Below are 18,863 nucleotides of genomic sequence, written 5' to 3'. Positions count from 1 at the left end.
GCTGCTCCATTAGAGCTTGCTACTTTTCAGGCTGAAATCAGGGATGATGTGCTTGGATGACTTTGCATTCTATGAGGTCTGGGGGCAAAGAGGTCTTGTCTGTGGAGACTAAACAGAGGGTCTGAGGGGATCACATGCTCTGAGATGAGACACAGCCACACAATAGGACAGGCGAATACACACACACACACACACACATACACACACGCACACACACACACACACTGTATCCATCCTTGGTCAGCTCTTGCCTGTTTACTCCACAGACATTACCTTTATTTGGAGAATCAATTATGAAATCAATCCCTCACTATTTCTCCAATAATGTAGCTAATAAGAAAAGCTATTTTGATGGTGTCTGATTTTCAGCTAAAAGGAGGGTCAAACCAGCAATTTTATCAGCTGCCCTTTGAAAGTGCTTCTCTTGGTCACAGCAGTTCACAGGGGGAAACACGATGATTTCAACCCGATTCTTGGTACTGGCTCCTGCCTAAGGTGACAGATTGTGTTACCTCTGGACCAGGACATCCGTGGGTAGACAGCAAGGTCAAGTCAAGGTTACACCATGCCGGCTCTGTCATCAGAGCATGGCCCAGCCCTCCCCCATTGCCTGTTCCAGTGAGATACTAGTCAAAATGGTGAGTTTTGGGGTTACTGGTGGAAGTGGGCCGTGGGAAGAAGCCCCAGGACCTGGGCTTTTGGTGCAAGCTTTGGTTTCAGAACCTCCTCTCCTAAGATTCTTCTCCAAGAAAACTATCCCAGCCACATGGTGACAACTCTGATGTTCCTGCCCCAAACAGATGGAAGGCCTTTAAGAGCAGAGACCATGGTTTTTCCACTCCCCACCTTCATTGTCTGGGCCTTTATGGGTGCTTAGGAATTCTTTGAGCAGCAGGAGAGGTCTGACCTTGGAGGTGTTAGAAATTAAGTACTGGAGTAGGAGAGACTAAGTCTGCCTCCTGGACCTACCACTTTCTGGCTGAGAACTTGTGCATGTCACTTAACGTCACTGAGCCTCAGTTTTCTCACCTATAACATGGGGACCATAATCGTAGTTATCTTACTTGTGTGAGGTTTTGTGAGGAGGACTCAGTCAGGTGATGCATATAAAGCACAACAAATGCCAGTGTGTGGAATGAATGAAGCTGGGGGTGCTCCTCCCCCTTGGATGAGGGAGTCAGAGGAGATGCTGGCACATACTGGGACCCATTGCAGGGGCGCTAGGCCCTCTAAGTCCAGCACTCCTTTGGATCTGACTTCCAAACATAGAAGATAGAAACCAATGCCTTTTAGTAACATATCTATTTAGATATATTGTTTGGAGCCCTTAATTTAAAAAAGGCATTTCTTTCTTTTTTTTTAAACATATATTTTAAAATTTATTTTATTTATATTTATTTTTGGCTGCATTGGGTCTTCATTGCTGCGTGCGGGCTTTCTCTAGTTGTGGCGAGCGGGGTCTTCTCTTCGTGGCGGTGTGCGGGCTTCTCATTGCAGTGGCTTCTCTTGTTGCAGAGCACGGGCTCTAGGTGCGCGGGCTTCAGTAGTTGTGGCACTCAGGCTCAGTAGTTGTAGCACACGGGCTTAGTTGCTCCGTGGCATGTGGGATCTTCCCGGACCAGGAACTCATGTCCCCTGTATTGGCAGGCAGCTTCTTAACCACTGTGCCACCAAGGAAGCCTATATTTCTTTCTTTCTTTCTATCTTTAAAAGAAGTTTTAATTGGAGTATACAGTAGTTGATTTACAAGGCTGTGTTAGTTTCAGGTGTACAGCAAAGTGAATGTTATACATATACACTCTTTTTTAGATTCTTTTCCCATATAGGTCATTACAGAGTATTGAGAAGAGTTCCCTGTGCTGTACAGTAGGTCCTTATTAGTAATCTATTTTATATATAACAGTGTGTATATGTCAATCCCAATCTCCCAATTTAGTCCCCCCACTCCTGCTTTCCTCCCTGGTGACCATAAGTTTGTCAAAAAAGGCATTTGAAAGAAACTCGGGGCTTCCCTGGTGGCACAGTGATTAAAAATCTGCCTGCCAGCGCAGGGGACACGGGTTCAAGCCCTGGTCTGGGAAGATCCCACATGCCGCGGAGCAACTAAGCCCGTGTGCCACAACTACTGAGCCTGCGCGCCACAACTACTGAAGCCCGTGCACCAGAGCCCATGCTCCGAAACAAGAGAAGCCACCGCAATGAGAAGTCCGTGCACTGCGACGAAGAGTAGCCCCCACTCGCCGCAGCTAGAGAAAGCCCGCGTGCAGCAACGAAGACCCAACACAGTCAAAAAAAAAAAAAGCTTAAAAGAAACTCGTCACTTGTTCTTGGGCACCTAAGAGTAAATAAAAGCACAACGCCTCGCTTTCTTAGGTTAAAACTCCAACCACCCTTCTTTGATGTGCTAACAGTCCCTAATGAGGTCAGGAAAGCAGTGACCACCTCAGGAAGTGCCCTAAAGAGGTTCTTGCACACAGCCAGGCCCTCTGGTCACTGTGAACACAGCTGGGGAGACCCCATCTGACAGGCTGTGGCCTGGCTTAGAAGAGCTCTGCTGATTTGTGGCTACTTCTTAGGCTGCCATCTTGTGGCAGTTGTTCTGAGGTGAGTCTGTCTGTGGGTAACAGGCTTCCTAACTTTTCCAAAGATCTGCTTCCCTGTGATTAATATAGTACTTGCATATATATGCAAATGGGGCTCTGGGGTCCTAACTCCAGCTGTAGGAAAAATGAAATGAACATGATGATCTCAGGATGGAACCTTGTCCAAGTGGGATGTCCAGGCCAGCACTGGGTGGCAGGTGTCCAGGTGATATGCCCAGGGCAGTGGTGAGGGCAACAGTAAGAGCTACCATTTATTGAGCATTTACTATATACTATGGCTTAGTGCTTCCCATATATTATTTCTTTTAATACTATAACAACAACTCTCTGAGCTAAGCCCTGCTATGTCTCCATTTTACAGATGAAAAAACTAAGGCATGGAGAGGTTAAGGCACTTGCCCAAGGTTACAGAGCCAGCGTGTGGTAAAGTTGGGACTCAAAATAAGGCCTTTCTGACCCAGAGCATGTACTCTAAGCCCCACTGTGTGATCATGGGTGGGCTGTAGAGCCACAACGACCTGGGAGCCTGTCCTGGCTCAGCCACTTGGGTTATGTGAGCTTGGCTCAGTCACTTAACCTCTCCCACCCTGTTTCCTTCTCTGCGTGGAGCTTCCTCATGGGGTGACTGAAAGGATTAAATGGGGTAATTGATGTAATTAGCACAGTGCCTGGCACAGATGAGGGCTCAGTAATGTGGGTTTCTTCCTTGCACCATTGGGAGGGGAGAAATGGGAGGGGCCGTCTCCCCAGTCAGTCCTCCTACCGTTTCAGCCTCCTTTCCTTCCCCTGGGCTCCACAGGACCCTTTGTACCAACACCACTTGGACACTTTGGACACTTAGGTCCATTTCTCAGTTTAGTCATCTTGGCTGCATGGGAAAGGCAGCACTGGATAGTGTAAAGAGCCCTTGACTAGAATTTTAGAGACCTTGGTTCTAGTCCAGTACCAGGTCTGAGACTTGGATGACTTCTGTCTCTCTGGACCTCAGTTTCCCCATCAATAAAATGGAGGATTTGTCCATATACAGGACCAATGTGCATATGTAGTCCGTGTGCAGCCACTCCCTGCTTCTGTACCCACTGTAGACGTGATAAGTCAATTGCAGCATCTTTGTCGCTGATCCTGGATGTAGCTGCAGAGCCCTCCCTTACAAGTAGAGGCAATCACTGTCAACTGGTTAGAGTTGAAATGACAAAACCTCTTGGATAGTCCTGGAACAGTTAGTTATCTGCTAAGGGTCCTTCCAGCTTTCACTCTACCAACTGAGCCTTTAACGTTCTGAGGGGCAGTGGCAAGAACGTGGGTCTGAAACGAGGGGAGTGGATTCTGGCTCTAGAAACATCACCTAGCAGTTGTGTGACCCTGGGTAAGTTGTTTACACTCTCTGAGTCCTGCTTTCTCATTTGTAAAAAAAGAGTCCTAATGTGCTGTGGCTCTTGGCATTGCTGTGAGACTGAAATCACTGCAACCTCCGTGAAGGCAGGGTCTGGGTCCCTGTCAGCGCTGCACCCCTCTGTACCTGGAACAGGGTTTGGTTAGCAGGCTCTCCGTGAATTTTTGTTGAATTGAGGCAGAATAAAATATGAAACCTGTAGAAATGGAAGAAACTACAACCCGGTGAAATACATCTCTAAAGAAGTGGTTCCCAGTCTTTATGGAGCATAAGGCTGATTAGGGAGCCCTTTCAACATGCAGATTCCTGCACCCTAGTGCTGGGAGCTGATCCAGGATGCCTGGGGTGGGACCTAGGAATCCACAGGTTCAACAAGCTTTCCTGGGAATTCTGCTGCAGGTGGTCCAGCGTTCACTCTGTGGGAAATGTAGCTCCAGAATATTTGAGAGGCTCAGAGTAGAATTTGTAAATAGAGAGGCCTCAGTTTGTTGACAGTTGCTCTCTGGGAGTTGAGTTCCCACTTTGGAGTTCCCAGAGCCACTGCATCTGAGGGGGTCACCTGGAAGGATGGCTCCCTCCTCTCCTCATTAACTGCCTCCGTGCCAGGCCCAGTCCTCAGCTGGCCGATGCTTTTAGGTTTCTACGCTCTGACCTGCGAGGCCCACGTAGAAAGCAGCCAGGTCAGGGGCACTTCTCCTTTTATCTCAAGTACAGTGGGAATGTTGGGGGTCTAGGTTGCCAAGGCTGCTCATCACCAGGTATCCCGTTCAGATCATGTGTCGCTTTACCCAGCTCTGTCCACAAGCCTCAGGCTAGGATCCTTGAGGAAGGCCAGCCAGGAGGCAGGTTGGCTGGGGCTCAGCCAGGGTGCCCCGGTTGTGATGGTGGTGGTGGTGTGTGTGGGTGTGGGTGTGAGTGAGAGAGGGAGAGAGAGGGAAGTGGGAGGAGTGTGTGTGTGTGTGGAGAGAGAGAGAGAGAGAGAGAGAGAGAGAGAGAGAGACACTACATGGTTCCCAAAACAACTGAGTGGCAAGCGAAAAAAAATCAGATATTTTGGATTTTTTCCTGCATATTAGTAAACACAGAGATCTTTGCAAACACCCATGTATTAGATGGAAATTGAAATGTTTCATCCTGATGTTTCCGGGTGTGATAATGTCACTTACAAGTAGGTGACTGGTTACAGCGTATCTTTGGATGATACTACTTTACTTCACAGTCACATTCATCTCCTGTCATCATCATCATTCAGGCCAAATTCATGAGTTATAAAGAGATAGTTGGATTTTTGAGCCCTTGTTAAAAATTGAAAAGAAATCCAGTTAAAAAAAATTACGATCCTTTGGTTTTCCTCCCAGGGTCTTCTTCCCACAGCTAACAAGTTCTGTTAACTTCATGTGCTTCTTAAAAGGCTTAAACAAGTTAACACATGGAATGGGCTTACAACTGTGCCATAAATTCTCATAAAATGATGCCCATTTTTCTTTACTACTACTGCTACTACAGATATATCCTGTTAACATAAATCCATCAGGAGCAACCCCTTAATTATTTCAAGCCAGTGGGGAATTCTCTGTCCTACAGTCATTAAATTCTCAGCTAACTGAACTCTTATACTTTAGAAGAGGAGATCTTTGTACCTTTAGTCACTGGGACATGGAGGCCATGCTGGACTCCCTTGCTTTTATAGATAAAGCTTGATGGACACAGCCTGGTTTTCCTCTGGTCTCCTGGGCTCAGAATTCAGAACACCAGCTGGTGATTGTCAGGCCACAGCATGGTACGGGGCAAATATTTCTTGAGTTGCTCTTTTTCTCTTTCTTTCTTTTGTGGTGCACCCTCCCCATTCAGATATTCGTCTGTCTCTGCTTCCAGGAATCTCCTCTACTCTCCCTTCTAACTTGCTGCACCAAATCTGTCAGGCCCTAAAGAGAAACAAGCAAGACAGAAAAGAGTTAAGTATATCCCATGCCTGAGGGCTGCTTTTGCTTAATCTTAAATTGTTAGTGATGTTCTAGAGAATTATGATTGTCATGCAGAATATCTTCCGGAGAAGCCAAGTGTTACCTGGACATTATACTCCAGTGGGACCAGGAGGACACCAAATCCAGCATAAGGGCCAGTTATGCTCAGCCCTTCCTAATTCAACACCCAGCCCGGTCAGAGGCTCTGATCAGCCTCCTTGCTTGGGCTTCCTCAGACTGTCTCAGAAGTGAAACCAGATGGCTAGGATGGGTAGTGAGGGAGATCCACAAAAAACCCCAGGGGAAACTGAGCTCCAGGTCCCACCCACTGCCCCAAACTGCTTCTGAATCGGTTCATCCATGAACAAACCCCAAAGTTCCTTTTATCTCCCAATCACTAAGAATCTGATCCTTTATTTAGTCCCGAAACTTGGAAACTAATCTTTTATTTATCTCTACGGTAATCCCACTTCAGGCTATGTATGGAATACACCACTTGGGAACAAACCTCTAGGATTTCAGAAGGACCCTCAGTCAGGGAAGCACAAGGGCTTACGAGGGAAAGTAAAACCAGGGCCAGGATGTTTTGGTTCCATGCGTGAACTAGAGGAAGACATGCCTGATTTGGGCTTGTGTGATGGAGAATGGGCGACAGGCAAGCTCCCTAATCACCAAACCACAGTAGAGGGCCGCATGATGTCAGGCCGCATGATGTCAGGCCCCAGCGAGGCAAGCTGGTTGAAACAATTTCCTAAGCTTCCTTTAACGCGGCCCTCAAGCCAGGGTAAGGAATCAGTGACACACTGAATGGTTCCAGACAACTGTCTGTCAGCCTGGTTTCACCCTCTCTCAGTGGATGTGAGGCCAAACTACACGGCCAGTGTGGCAGTGAGTGCCAGCCTGCGTGCCCCTCCTCACCCATCCGTCCCGAGCGGGCTGACTGCCGCCGGGGCCCCGAGAGGACTGTCTAGTCTCTTGAGGCCTTCCAGACCCACCCCCCCAGCCCCTGCTCTCTTTCACTCATCCTTGCGTTCAACACATACTTCCTGAGTACCTCTCATGGGTACCTCGGGGCTGGGGCAGGCCATTTAGTGGTCAACAGGGCACTGTCCCTGCCCTTACAGAGCTAATAGACCCTGTGGAGAAATCAGTCAGATGCTGAATAGTCATTTAGGTAAAATTGTGATGGAAGGAAGGCGAGGGGCCACTTTGGGGGGTTGGGAGTTTTTTTTTTTTTTGCGGTACGCGGGCCTCTCACTCTTGTGGCCTCTCCCGTTGCGGAGCACAGGCTCCAGACACGCAGGCTCAGCGGCCATGGCCCATGGGCCCAGCCGCTCTGCGGCACGTGGGACCCTCCCTGGCCGGGGCACGAACCCGCGTCCCCTGCATCGGCAGGCGGACCCTCAACTACTGCGCCACCAGGGAAGCCCGGGTTGGGAGTTGTTAATGGGAGAATGCGGTTAGTGCTGGCAGTCAGAGGCTAGGAAGCTGACCGTTGGAGGATGAGCGGAGTTATTAGCAAGGTGCGGAGCTGGGGAATCAAGGAGTGTCTTCACGAATTCCTCCACTTGCTTTGGCTTTTCTCCTTCTTCATTCCTCCTTCCAAAACTGAGCTCCTGACTCAGGCCCCAGGGGCATTTAGCATGTGTTTAAAACTCCATTTCTGCAAACTGCCTCTGGGCCCCAGTCCCTGGTATCACACCCAGAACCAGCCAGCTGGTCCGTCCCTTCCCAAGCCCCCTTCTGGGGACGCAGCTGCCCAGTCTTGGTACTTCTTTCACCAACTCACTCTCTGACGTACTCACACGTCTTTGGTTCACATCCCACGTCAGCTCAGTTCTGTGGGGCTTTCCTGCACTTGCTGGCCCCACCGGGGAGACGGCTCACCTTGTTCACATATTCTCTCTCTCAGGAGTTTGCTTCTTCAGTTTGCCAACCTGCCCTCAGCCAGGGCCGGGCCTTGCTTTAGGTCCAGGCTGAGGGCTAAAGGGGAGTCTGGAAGAAGGCTGCGGGGGTGGGGTTCGGGGAAGGCTTCCTGGGAGAGTCAGGCTGAGAAGGAGTTTGTCAGGGGGCATTGCTCTTCTTTCCACTTCTCCTACCCCTTTTACTCTTTCCCACGCATTCCTCACCCCCTACTCTGGCGTGTCATGGATGTTTCCCAGCTTCAGCCTCAAGGGAGAGAGCTGGGAGGGCCCTTGGAGATCTAGTCTGACACCTGCCCATTTGACAGATGGGGATAGTGAGGTCCGTAGAGGGGGATGGATTTGCACAGAGTCGTGCAGCTCCAGGAAACATGATGGCTAGTTTCTTGTATTGTTCCAGAGTCTGTGTGCCTGTGACTCACGCCTTCCCAGCCATAAAAGCTTCCTGCACAGTGTACACCAGTTCTCTCCTCTGAGTGCTGTCCTGCGCTGCCCCTCATCACTGCCTGATGCTCTCCAGGGAGGGATTTGCAGGCGTCTCAGTGCCTTCCTGCTTTGGGCAAAGGATCCTGGCAAGGATGTATCCTGGGATCCTCCTGGGACTGTCTCCAGGGAGGGCCCCTCTGGGCTGCTGTCCTTCTAGACTTCGCCTGAGACACTGAAGCTTCCCTGTTAAGAGCTGTGAGACTTTGGTCTCCTGATTTTAAGCATCTGTGAACCCCAGTTTTCTCATCTGCAAAATGAGGATAACAATAGGGCTAATATCTTGAATGAGATCATGTTTGAGAAGTCCCTGTTATATAGCAAGTGCCTATCACCAGTGGCTGCTATTGCAGTTCTCTGTTCAATCCTGACCCAGATAGTCATGGTCAGTGGTCAGGGAAGGCATGGTAGCTTCTGGAATGCTGTGTCCAGAGGTCTGTAGGGAGGGAAAGGAGAGGCCGGTGGACCAGGCCTTTGACAAGGCCTCTGGGAAAGTGAGTCTTCTTCCTCCTACCTGATTTTGATGGATAGGTTGGTGGAAGGATGGGAGTGGAATTAGTGGACCACAGGTTAATAAGCAGTAATCTCCTGGAGTCTTTGCCAGTTTGATGGGAAAAGGAAGAAAACTCCAGGAAATGCCCAAAGGCCCTTTCTGATGAGCATGACAAGGACTGATGGTTCAGTCTTTGGATCCTGGCTGTGTTTTCAGTGGTCTCCATGTAGGTTTAGCTTGCAGGGCTTTGAGCCCATGACAGCCTCAGCTTGATGAGTGGATTTGAAAGGAACCCAGCTCAGAACAGAGTTCATGTTAGAGCCAGTTGTCGAGGGAACAGAGTGACAAATGACTCCCTGGCTGTATTCTCTGAACACACACACCCACTAGCTGATGAACCCATCCAGGGAAGCACATACCCATAAAATGTCCCTTAGAGCAGGGGAAACTGAGGCACAGGGACCTTGAGTGATACTCAGTCTGTTAGTTGAGCAGCTTGGACTAGAATCTGAGTTTGTGGATTCATCTTTTCTCCCCTCCTCCTTTTTTTTTTTTTTTGGTGAGGAATTTGATTTTTATTCTAAACACTGAGAAACTATTATTTGTAAGCTGGAGAATGAGATGGTACAATTTACATTAAAAAATAGCTTTACTGAAATATAATTCACATAACATAAAATACCCTTAATTTTTTTCCTTGACTGAATTAGAATTCTCTAAAGCTGCCTTTTGTTTTGCATCTTTCTATTTTGCGTCTTTTTATTATTGTATATGGTGTGAGAAAGTAGTCCAGTTTGAATCTGTAGCTGTCCAGTTTCTCCAACACTATTTAGTGAAGAGGCTGTCTTTTCCTCCTTGTATATTAACTGACCATATAAGTGTGGCTTCATTCCTGGGCTCTCTATTCTGTTCTATTGATCTACACGTCTGTTTTTTTGCTAGTACCACAGTGTCTTGATTTCTGTTTGCTTTGCAGTATAGTTTGAAATCAGGGAGCATGATACTTCTGTGTTCTTCTTTTTCAAGATAGTTTTAGCTTTTCAGTTTCTTTTGTATTTCCATACAAATTTTAGAATTATTTGTTCTAGTTCTGTGAAAGTTGACATTGGAATTTTGATAGGGATTGCATTGAATCTTTATTTTATTCATTTATTTTTAAAAGAATGCCTGTTTCAATTACAACAGCTTTTATTATCTTTTTAAATTTTTTAATATTTAGTTATTTTATTTCTGGCTGTATCGGGTCTTAGTTGCGGCATGCTGGGTCTTTGTTGTGGCATGTGGGATCTTTTCAGTGGGGCACGTGGGCTTCTCACTAGTTGTGGCGTAGGGGCTTCTTTCTAGTGCGGCACACGGGCTTAGTTGCCCCGTGGCATGTGGGATCTTAGTTCCCTGCCAGGGATCGAACCTGCATCTGCTGCATTGGAAGGAAGATTCTTTACCACTGGACTACCAGGGAAGTCCCAGCAATGTCTTTCAATATGAAAAAATTTCATCCCTACTTTAAAATATATACAAAAATGAAATCCTAAGAAATTAGGTATCTAAATTGGAAAAAAATTAAACCATTAGCAGAGAGTGTAGGAAATATCTTTTTGAGCTTTCTTGGGAAATATTTTTAAAACTGACCCAAAAAGTAGAGACCATAAAAGATTGTGAAATTTCACTATATGAGAATTATAAGGGCATGTACAATTAAACAAGTTAAAAAACAAGTGGCACACTGGAAGAAAATATTTATAAGCTATAAAACATAAAGGATTAGTAGCTTGAATATATAAAAATTTTCAAATGAATAAAGAATAGTCTTATAGGTCTAATAGAAAAAAAGAGTTAAGGATATAAACTGACAATAAGCAGACGTGAATATATCAATGAACAGATTTCTACTCAGTTGTATAAAGGAAGTATAACTTCTTCCTTTATATAATTGACTTCACCTTCCTCCTGAGCCTCCACCTCATTGGTATGGGGGATTTGGAGTTGGGGGATGGGGCATAGGTGCACCGTAAACTTTCTAGATAAGTGAATCTCAGACATTTTTGGTTCTCATTCATCTTCAGGTAACACAGGCACCTTTTTGTAAATGTTTCCCGTTTGGATTCTCTCCTCCTTTCCTTGCTTCTCCTTAGGATGGTGGCTGGGAACATGGTAGGGGGCAATTACCATCCTCCATCTTATTTTTCCCGGATTCTTAAATGGGAAGCAAGGAAAAAACCTCCCTTTTCTTGGCCTTCACTTCAGCTAATGCTAAGGATTTTTACTCATAGAGGCTGAAAGTCATGATACATGTGAGTGATGAATGCTTACATTTTCTATTCTGCCCCTCTTTTATTTTCCACATCCTACTTTTGGGTAAGCGTGGCCTTTTCTTCTTTCCATTCTCATCCAGTTAGGACTCCTCAGTCCTCTCTGCATGATGATTTCTATTAAAATTCTATGTTCAGTCTTCCAAACATTGCTGTTGATATTTAAAGGTTGCTTAAGAAATTAAATGTAACTTTCCTGTCTGGAGAAAAGTTGATTCTCATGACACTTGCCTAGTAACTCCAGGCTGAAAGCTGACCTCTTTAATCTGGGTTGTATCTGTCCTCCCCACCAAAAAGGTTAAAGCCATTAGACTTGATGGGTGATAAGTTGAAAGACAGTAAGACTTACAATGTATGAAAATCTATCTGATGAATGGATAAAGAAGATGTGGTACATATATATAATGGAATACTACTCAGCCATAAAAAAGAATGAAATAATGCCATTTGCAGCAACATGGATGCAACTAGAGATTATCATACTAAGTGAAGTCAGAAAGAGAAAGACAAATACCATATATATCACTTACATGTGGAATTTAAAATATGACACAAATGAACCTAAGTGTGAAACAGAAACAAAATCACAGACATACAGAACAGACTGGTGGTTGCCAAGGGGGAGGGGGTTGGGGGAGGGATGGAGTGGGAGGTTGGGGTTAGCGGATGTAAGCTTTTATATATAGAATGGATAAACAACAGGTCCTACTGTAAAGCACAGAGAACTATATTCAAGATCCTATGATAAACCATAATGGAAAAGAATTAAAAAAAGAAGGTATACATATGTATAATTAAAAAAAATTTATTTATTTGGTTGCGCCGGGTCTTAGTTGCGGCAGGTGGGCTCCTTAGTTGCAGGACGTGGGTTCCTTAGTTGTGGCATGCATGTGGGATCTAGTTCCCTGACCAGGGATTGAACCCGGGCCCCCTGCATTGGGAGCGTCGAGTCTTAACCACTGCGCCACCAGGGAAGTCTCTATGTATGTATAATTGAATCGCTTTGCTGTACAGCAGAAATTAACACAGCGTTGTAAATCAACTATACTTCAGTTGAAAAAGAGAAAATATAAATGAAATTGCTTTAAAAAATATTATTCTCATTACATGTGAAAAATTGCACTATCTTACCAGTAGTAGGAAATTGCAAATTAAAAAAATGAGATACCCCTGGCAAACAGTTTAAAGTTTGGTGAAAGACTGCTAGAGGCTGTTTAAACTGTTGCAACCACCCAAGAGAACAATTGGCACTATTAAGAAAACTGTAAATGTATATATTATGCCACCCGTCAATACACCTTCTAAGTATACTTCCTAGAGGAACTCTTCCTCAGTTGCATAAGATGACAATTGTGAGGATATTCACTGCAGTTTCGTTTGTAATACTAAAAACGACACAAATATCCATTAATAAATTAACAAATAAAATATGGTATATTCATATGATGGAAACAAAAATCTTTAGGAGAAATGAACCATATATATATATATCTATAAGTGATGATTTCAAAAATAACATTGAGGAAAAATGTGAACTGAAGAATATAATGCCAGTTATGAAACTTTAATTGTTCACAAAGCAACATAAACATTGATTATTTATATCTCCATACATGTAGCATTCATGTATTGACTAGAATGCTACCCCCCAAGTTCATGCTGTTATGAGAAGCCTCTGGGGATAGGCAGAAGGAAATGGGGATCAAAGGATATGACTACATTATCTTTAATGATTTCTTTACAGTAAAAAAGACTTCAAAGAAATAGTACTAAGAAGTAACAGCTGCCAAGTCTGGGTGATGGGCTCATGAGCATGAAAAATGCTCAATAGTAAATTAGACCAGGGAATTCCCTGGTGGGCCAGTGATTAGGACTCTGCACTGCTGAGGGCCCGGGTTCAATCCCTGGTTGGGCAAGTAAGATCCCACAAGCTGGAATGTCCATGATGTGAAGCTGAGTGTGTCCTTGCGTGTAGCAGTTCTTCCTATCACCCCCATGGGGAAATCAAGGCAAAGCCTAGACTGCCATGAAATTAAAAATTAGCCGTTTGTACAGGGGAATATGGCATCGTACAAACTGTTTCTTTAAGGAAAAAAAATCATAGCTTCCCCTTTCTTCCTTCCATTAAATATTGCTTTCACTCATTTTTTATTGTATTTTTAGAAATATTTCCAAAAAGTCCAGTGTATTACATTTGTGCCATTTATTCATTTATTTATTTATTTATTTATTTTATTATTTTTTTTTTGTGGTACGCGGGCCTCTCACTGTTGTGGCCTCTCCTGTTGCGGAGCACAGGCTCTGGACGCGCAGGCTCAGCGGCCATGGCTCACGGGCCCAGCCGCTCCGCGGCATATGGGATCCTCCCAGACCGGGGCACGAACCCGTATCCCCTGCATCGGCAGGCGGACTCTCAACCACTGCACCACCAGGGAGGCCCTCATTTATTTATTTAATGTGCATTTATCTTGACTGACCAGCTCTGGGGAAAAGTGTTAGGAAAGCAAGAAGAAAGGGAAAAAGAAAGTCGGTGATCAGACTTCATCTAAATATGCAAGACCTATATGAAGAAAATAATAATTTCTTTACTGCTAGTTAAAGACCAGAATAAATGGAGATGAACATCAAGATAAAAAGAACCAATATCTTGTGGTGGACAGTGTGATGCACCAACCAGAATCTTCTTCAGTGAGAGTTGTTTCCATAACTGGCTTCAGCTATTATCCCCTTTATAAACTGTCTCTGGTGAGGAAAGCTGCCTTGCCCAGAGCCATGGCCCTTCCCTGGTTTCTCACACCCGAAGACTGATGGATGAGGGAATTGGGCTATTTCAACCTAGCCTGGGACACCTCTGACCAGCCATTCTAACTCCAGAGCTCCCAGTGGGGTTGGCTGAGGCTGTCGCTGGACCTTCTGTACCTCGTCTTCTCTCTCTGGCCACTACTGTTTACTTTGCTTCTCTTTCACAAGGATCTTCTTAATAAATATTGTGCATGCTAAAAAAAAATGACCAGAAGCATTTCAGAGGACACTGCGGAGGTCATACAGGTAAAACTACAATTACAAAAGGAAGGAAAAAACCTGGAATGGAGAGAAAGAAGAGATGCATGGGAAGGTGATGAAAAAGGGGATAAACTGGAAAAAAATTGAGGTGAGTTTGAAGCAAGAGTAGGGGTGAAACAAGAAAAATGGAGTTGGCTGAAGGTGACAGAGGTGGAAGAAACAGCTCATGCAGCAGTGGCAAGGGATCTAAACATCCATGGTTGGCTATATGTGGTCTACCCTTGCGAAAAGTCCTTACCAGAATCTGCTTTTGTAAAAAAATCTTTTTGCCGCTATCGATCAAGGCATTTTGCTTAAAAAAAACAAAACAAAACAACAAAACCCCAAAGCTAACAAAACCAGAATAAAAACCGCAGCTGCCCACTGTCCATGAATGAAGATGCTCCATCTCTGAGCGGTGGCATGGGCCCAAAGTGAGTCTAGGTAGATCACTAAGTGCCAGAAGCTGGGTGCAAGGAATTGTGGGAGGCAGTTCATTCCGGGATCAGGCATTTCCCACCCTTGAGCAGAGGACCATGAGGGCGTTGGGGGCGCTCGTGAGGACCCGGACAAGGAGAGGGAGGTAGAGGTTGGAGTGGTGGGTCGGGGAAGGGCTCCGGAAGGTGCAAGTCCAGGTTGTCGTCGTGGTGGGGAGAGCAGACGCTCTCTGGACTGGGGTTGGGCGCCCGAGGCCAGAGCTCTGGGAGGAAGCCCTGCGCGCTGGGGCCCGACACCCTTGCTGAGGGGCTGCGGAGCCCTGTGACGTAGCCGGCTTCAGCCTCCATCCCAGGCGGCAGGAGCTCGGCATCTGCTTCCTCCCTGTTGACCTCTTCTTGGCGGGAGATCTCTGGGACAGCTGCGCAGAAGAATCCCGGCTCCAGGGCCATGTACTCCCCTGGAGCGCTCAGGAAAGCGGCCCGTTGCAGGCCCTGTCCCCACGGGCCTTCCACGCCCCAGCCCAGGAGGGCCTCGGGGACCAGCATGAGGATGTGATCTCCAAGAGACACTTGCCTCACGGACGTGGGCTCGGGCTCCAGCAGCAGGTCGACGTCATCTAGGGGCAGGTGCAGGGCACAGCCGGCGGGCAGGACCACTACGGAAGTGAGCGCGTCCGCGGCCGGAGGTCCCGTCAGGTTGTCCAGGCTGGGCGCCGCCTCGGACTCGGACTCGGGGTCCTCGGGCTCCTCCGTTCGGCGGCGCTTGGCGGGGCCGGGTCCTTCGGTCTGCGGTCCCCACCAGTCCGCAGGGTAGGCGATGGGGCTGCGGGGCCGTTTGCCCATCACCTTGACCGACGGACCTGCGGGCAACGGTCCCAGGGCCTGGCAGAGGTCCTGCACGCTGTGACGGTTCTCGATGACAGGTGAGGCAAGCCGGGGCGGGCCGGGTGGGGCGCAGGACGGCGCGATGCGGGTCGAGTCCTCAGAGCTCTGGGGTCACCTCCCGAGAGTACCGCAGTCCAGGTTTCTAGCGGAGCCGCGTCTGCAGCTGGGTTGGGCCTCGGGCGTTGGAATCTTCAGCTCTTCACGCTGACCCCTATGCGCGCTGGATGACTAACAACATGGCATGTCATGTGACCTGCGGCTGCCGGGAAGTTTCAGTGTAAGCCCCGCCTTCTGCCAGAGATAGGATCAGATAGATCAGCGTTAGTGCAATGCAGCAGCGGGAGAGTTGTTTTTTGTTTTTTTTTTTTTTTTTTTTTTTTAAACGAAAGTGTAGCATAATACTCCATGGATGCCCGTATGCGGCCCAGTGGCCTTTATTACTTTTATTCTTGGGAAAATATCCAAAATACAATCTCATCAACTGCTTGCTTACTTTTAGAAGTAGCTTATATCTAATGTCTTCTAAGATTTTCCATGAGGCTATGAAAAGCCTTTATCCCGTCACCAGTCACTCCTTCCCAACCTCACCCACATGGTTCTTGAAATTCTTTTCACCCAGGAGACAAATTAGAAATGCAATTTTTCTTCGGTAAAAAAACTTGAAACTATTCAAGTGAAATGGACTGATTGCAGTTTTTGTTGTTGTTTTTGGAGACCAGTATGTGGTAATTATTAATAACAGTACAGAAATTTTATCATGAAGTTAGCCTTTGTCTTTAAACTTGCTGTCTGACATGTTATAATGAGTGTTTAAAAAGTTAGTTTATTCACTTCTTAGTGAAGGTCAGAGGAGAGAAGGAAATTTTACAAAATTAAACACCTGATTTGTGTTGGACTTGGGAATTAAATACAGACATGTTTAACTTTAAAACAGAGATCTTTGGCATTTTACCTATATGCTTATGGCAAAAAACCTAGATGTGGAATTGCTGGGTAGTAGTGTGTGGCACCGTAACAATAGGAGATAAAGCCAGACTGCTTTCTTAAATAGTTGTCCTAATTTATATTTCTGTGAGCAGTGGGTAAGTGTTCCCTTTCCACCACGTCCTTACCCATACTTAGTATGGTTAGATTTCTAAGCATTTTCCAATCTGATGGTATTTCATCATTTATTTATACTGTATTTCTCTGATTATAAGATTGATCCTGTTTTCATATGTATTGGCCACTTGTGTAACATCTGTGTAGTATGTGTTTATGTCTTTCGCCCATTTTTGGATGTTACTGAATTTTGGAACTTCTTTTATATTTATGTGTGTTGAAATTATCTTTTCCCATTTTGTGGCTTGGTTGTATTCACATTCTTTATAGTGCCTTTTGATAAACAGAATTTCTTAACTTTAATATAGTTTCAAATGTATTAATTTTCTTCTCTATGCTTTGTAATTTTTGTGTATTGTTTAAGAAATACTCCCTACTCCAAGATAATTTTTATATCTTCCGAATATTTAAATCTTCGCTTTTCAAAATTTAAGCTCTTTATCCAAATCCAGATTTAAAAATGATTGTTTTCTATGGATGAGACAGTGATTCAATTTCAATTTTTTCCTCATTGTGCAAAACCTGTTGACCCAATTCTTTTATTGAAAAGTGCTTTCCTGGGACTTGCCTGGCAGTCTGTTGGTTAAGACTCTGTGCTTCCACTGCAGGGGACACGAGTTTGATCCCTGGTCGGGGAACTAAGATCTCACAAGCTGCGCAGCATGGCCAAAAAAAAAAAAAAATCTTTTCTCTTTGAACTGCATCATTTCCTGGGTTACATACTTTTTTGTTTACGTGTGGATATGTTTTTCATCTATTATGATGCACTGATTTAATTGTCTAAGCAGAAGCAATTTCACACAATTAATACTTTTAATACATTAAGTTTGCAAAATATTTAACATATACTAATACAATACTAATTAAATTAGTATACTTTCATAATAAGTTTTTTAGTTGACAAAATCTTTGTTTATGACCATTTTTGAAAAATGGATTTGTTAAGCAAAGAATTCCTGGTCAAAACACTTGTTTTCTAACAGTACTGCTATTATTCCACTGTTTACTGTCTTCCATTGTTGTTTCTGAGAAGTCAGTTGTCTGACTGAATTGCCTTTTTATTGTAGTTGTCTTTTCTTTCTGCTTATAAAAAATATTCTCTTTGGATTTGGTGTTTTGTGGGCTTATAGTAGTCTGTCTAAATGTGTATTTTAAAAAATTCATCAATCTTGAAAGTTGTTGTGCTTCCTGAATGAGGACACTATACTATGTCCCAGAACTATGTGTATTCTTGCAAATAGGCTTCTTTTCCCTTTCTTCCATGCTGAAAGTCTTGCCACCTCTACCTGCCATAGGATCATGAAGACTAATTGCATCATGCCTTTTATTCCTGTTCATTGTAGGAAACTGTTATTAAACCTAATATCTCTGATTAAAAATCTTCCAATACTAAGTACATGGCCTTTTCTCACTACCTCATATCCTTCTCCTTTTCATTCTGCCTTCTGGAACCCATAGTCAATCACAAAACTAAAAACTCTTCAACTTCCCTGATACTCCCTTTAACTTTCTTTTTATAACTGAAACCTGCTTCTTCTGAGTTCCCTTTTTTCCCTGGAGGCTTCTCAAGTGGAGGCTATTTTCTCTCACATACCCCTAGTACCCGTGGCTGGAGGTACAGTGTATGTTATTCTTGCTCCTCTTTGATGTTTCCCATTCATATCTCCATTATTCCTGAATTTCACATCATCAGAGTATAACCACTGTCTAATCTGTCTTGGTGCAGTCCTCTACCCTCTTTCCAACTGTAGGACCCCTCTCCCTCACTCCTTAAATGTTTTTTACTCTTGGCTTTCTGTCACTCTCTCTCTCTATTGTTATTTGGTTGTGCCAGGTCTTAGTTGCTGCTTGTGGGCTCCTTAGTTGTGGCATGCAAACTCTTAGTTGTGGCATGCATGTGGGATCTGGTTCCCTGACCAGGGATCGAACCCAGGCCCCCTGCATTGGGAGCGTGGAGTCTTAACCACTGCGCCACCAGGGAAGCCCCTCTGTCACTCTCTCTTGATGCTGTCATACTTCTTGGTGATTTCAAAATGCACATTAGGTAGTTCTTACACAACACTGGTGTATCTCTATCTTATACCACTCCCCTGCATTCTAGACTCCCATCTCTCACTTCCTAGTAAACATCTCCACTGAATATGTAACAGGCACTTCACATGACGTATGTCCAAAATTGAACATATTTTTTCTATATATACTACCCTCAGGTCTTTCCAATTTCAGAAAAT

The 18,863-nt window shown here is 45.2% G+C and overlaps 1 protein-coding gene across 1 annotated transcript; it reads right to left on the bottom strand.

Moving 5' to 3' along the window:
* Positions 1-14,703: 14,703 nt before the first annotated feature.
* On the bottom strand, positions 14,704-16,125 carry LOC132490579 (proline-rich protein 23B-like). Its single transcript, XM_060098899.1, has 2 exons — positions 16,120-16,125; positions 14,704-15,636 (listed from the first exon to the last, which is right to left on the bottom strand). The coding sequence occupies exons 1-2, from the start codon at positions 16,123-16,125 to the stop codon at positions 14,704-14,706; spliced, it is 939 nt and encodes a 312-aa protein (XP_059954882.1).
* Positions 16,126-18,863: the final 2,738 nt, after the last annotated feature.

This window comes from Mesoplodon densirostris, chromosome 5 (assembly GCF_025265405.1).
Source record: "Mesoplodon densirostris isolate mMesDen1 chromosome 5, mMesDen1 primary haplotype, whole genome shotgun sequence".
Taxonomy (NCBI): Eukaryota; Metazoa; Chordata; class Mammalia; order Artiodactyla; family Ziphiidae; genus Mesoplodon; species Mesoplodon densirostris.
Note: the sequence above shows the minus strand (reverse complement) of the source record. Positions and strands in the feature narration are given on the sequence as shown.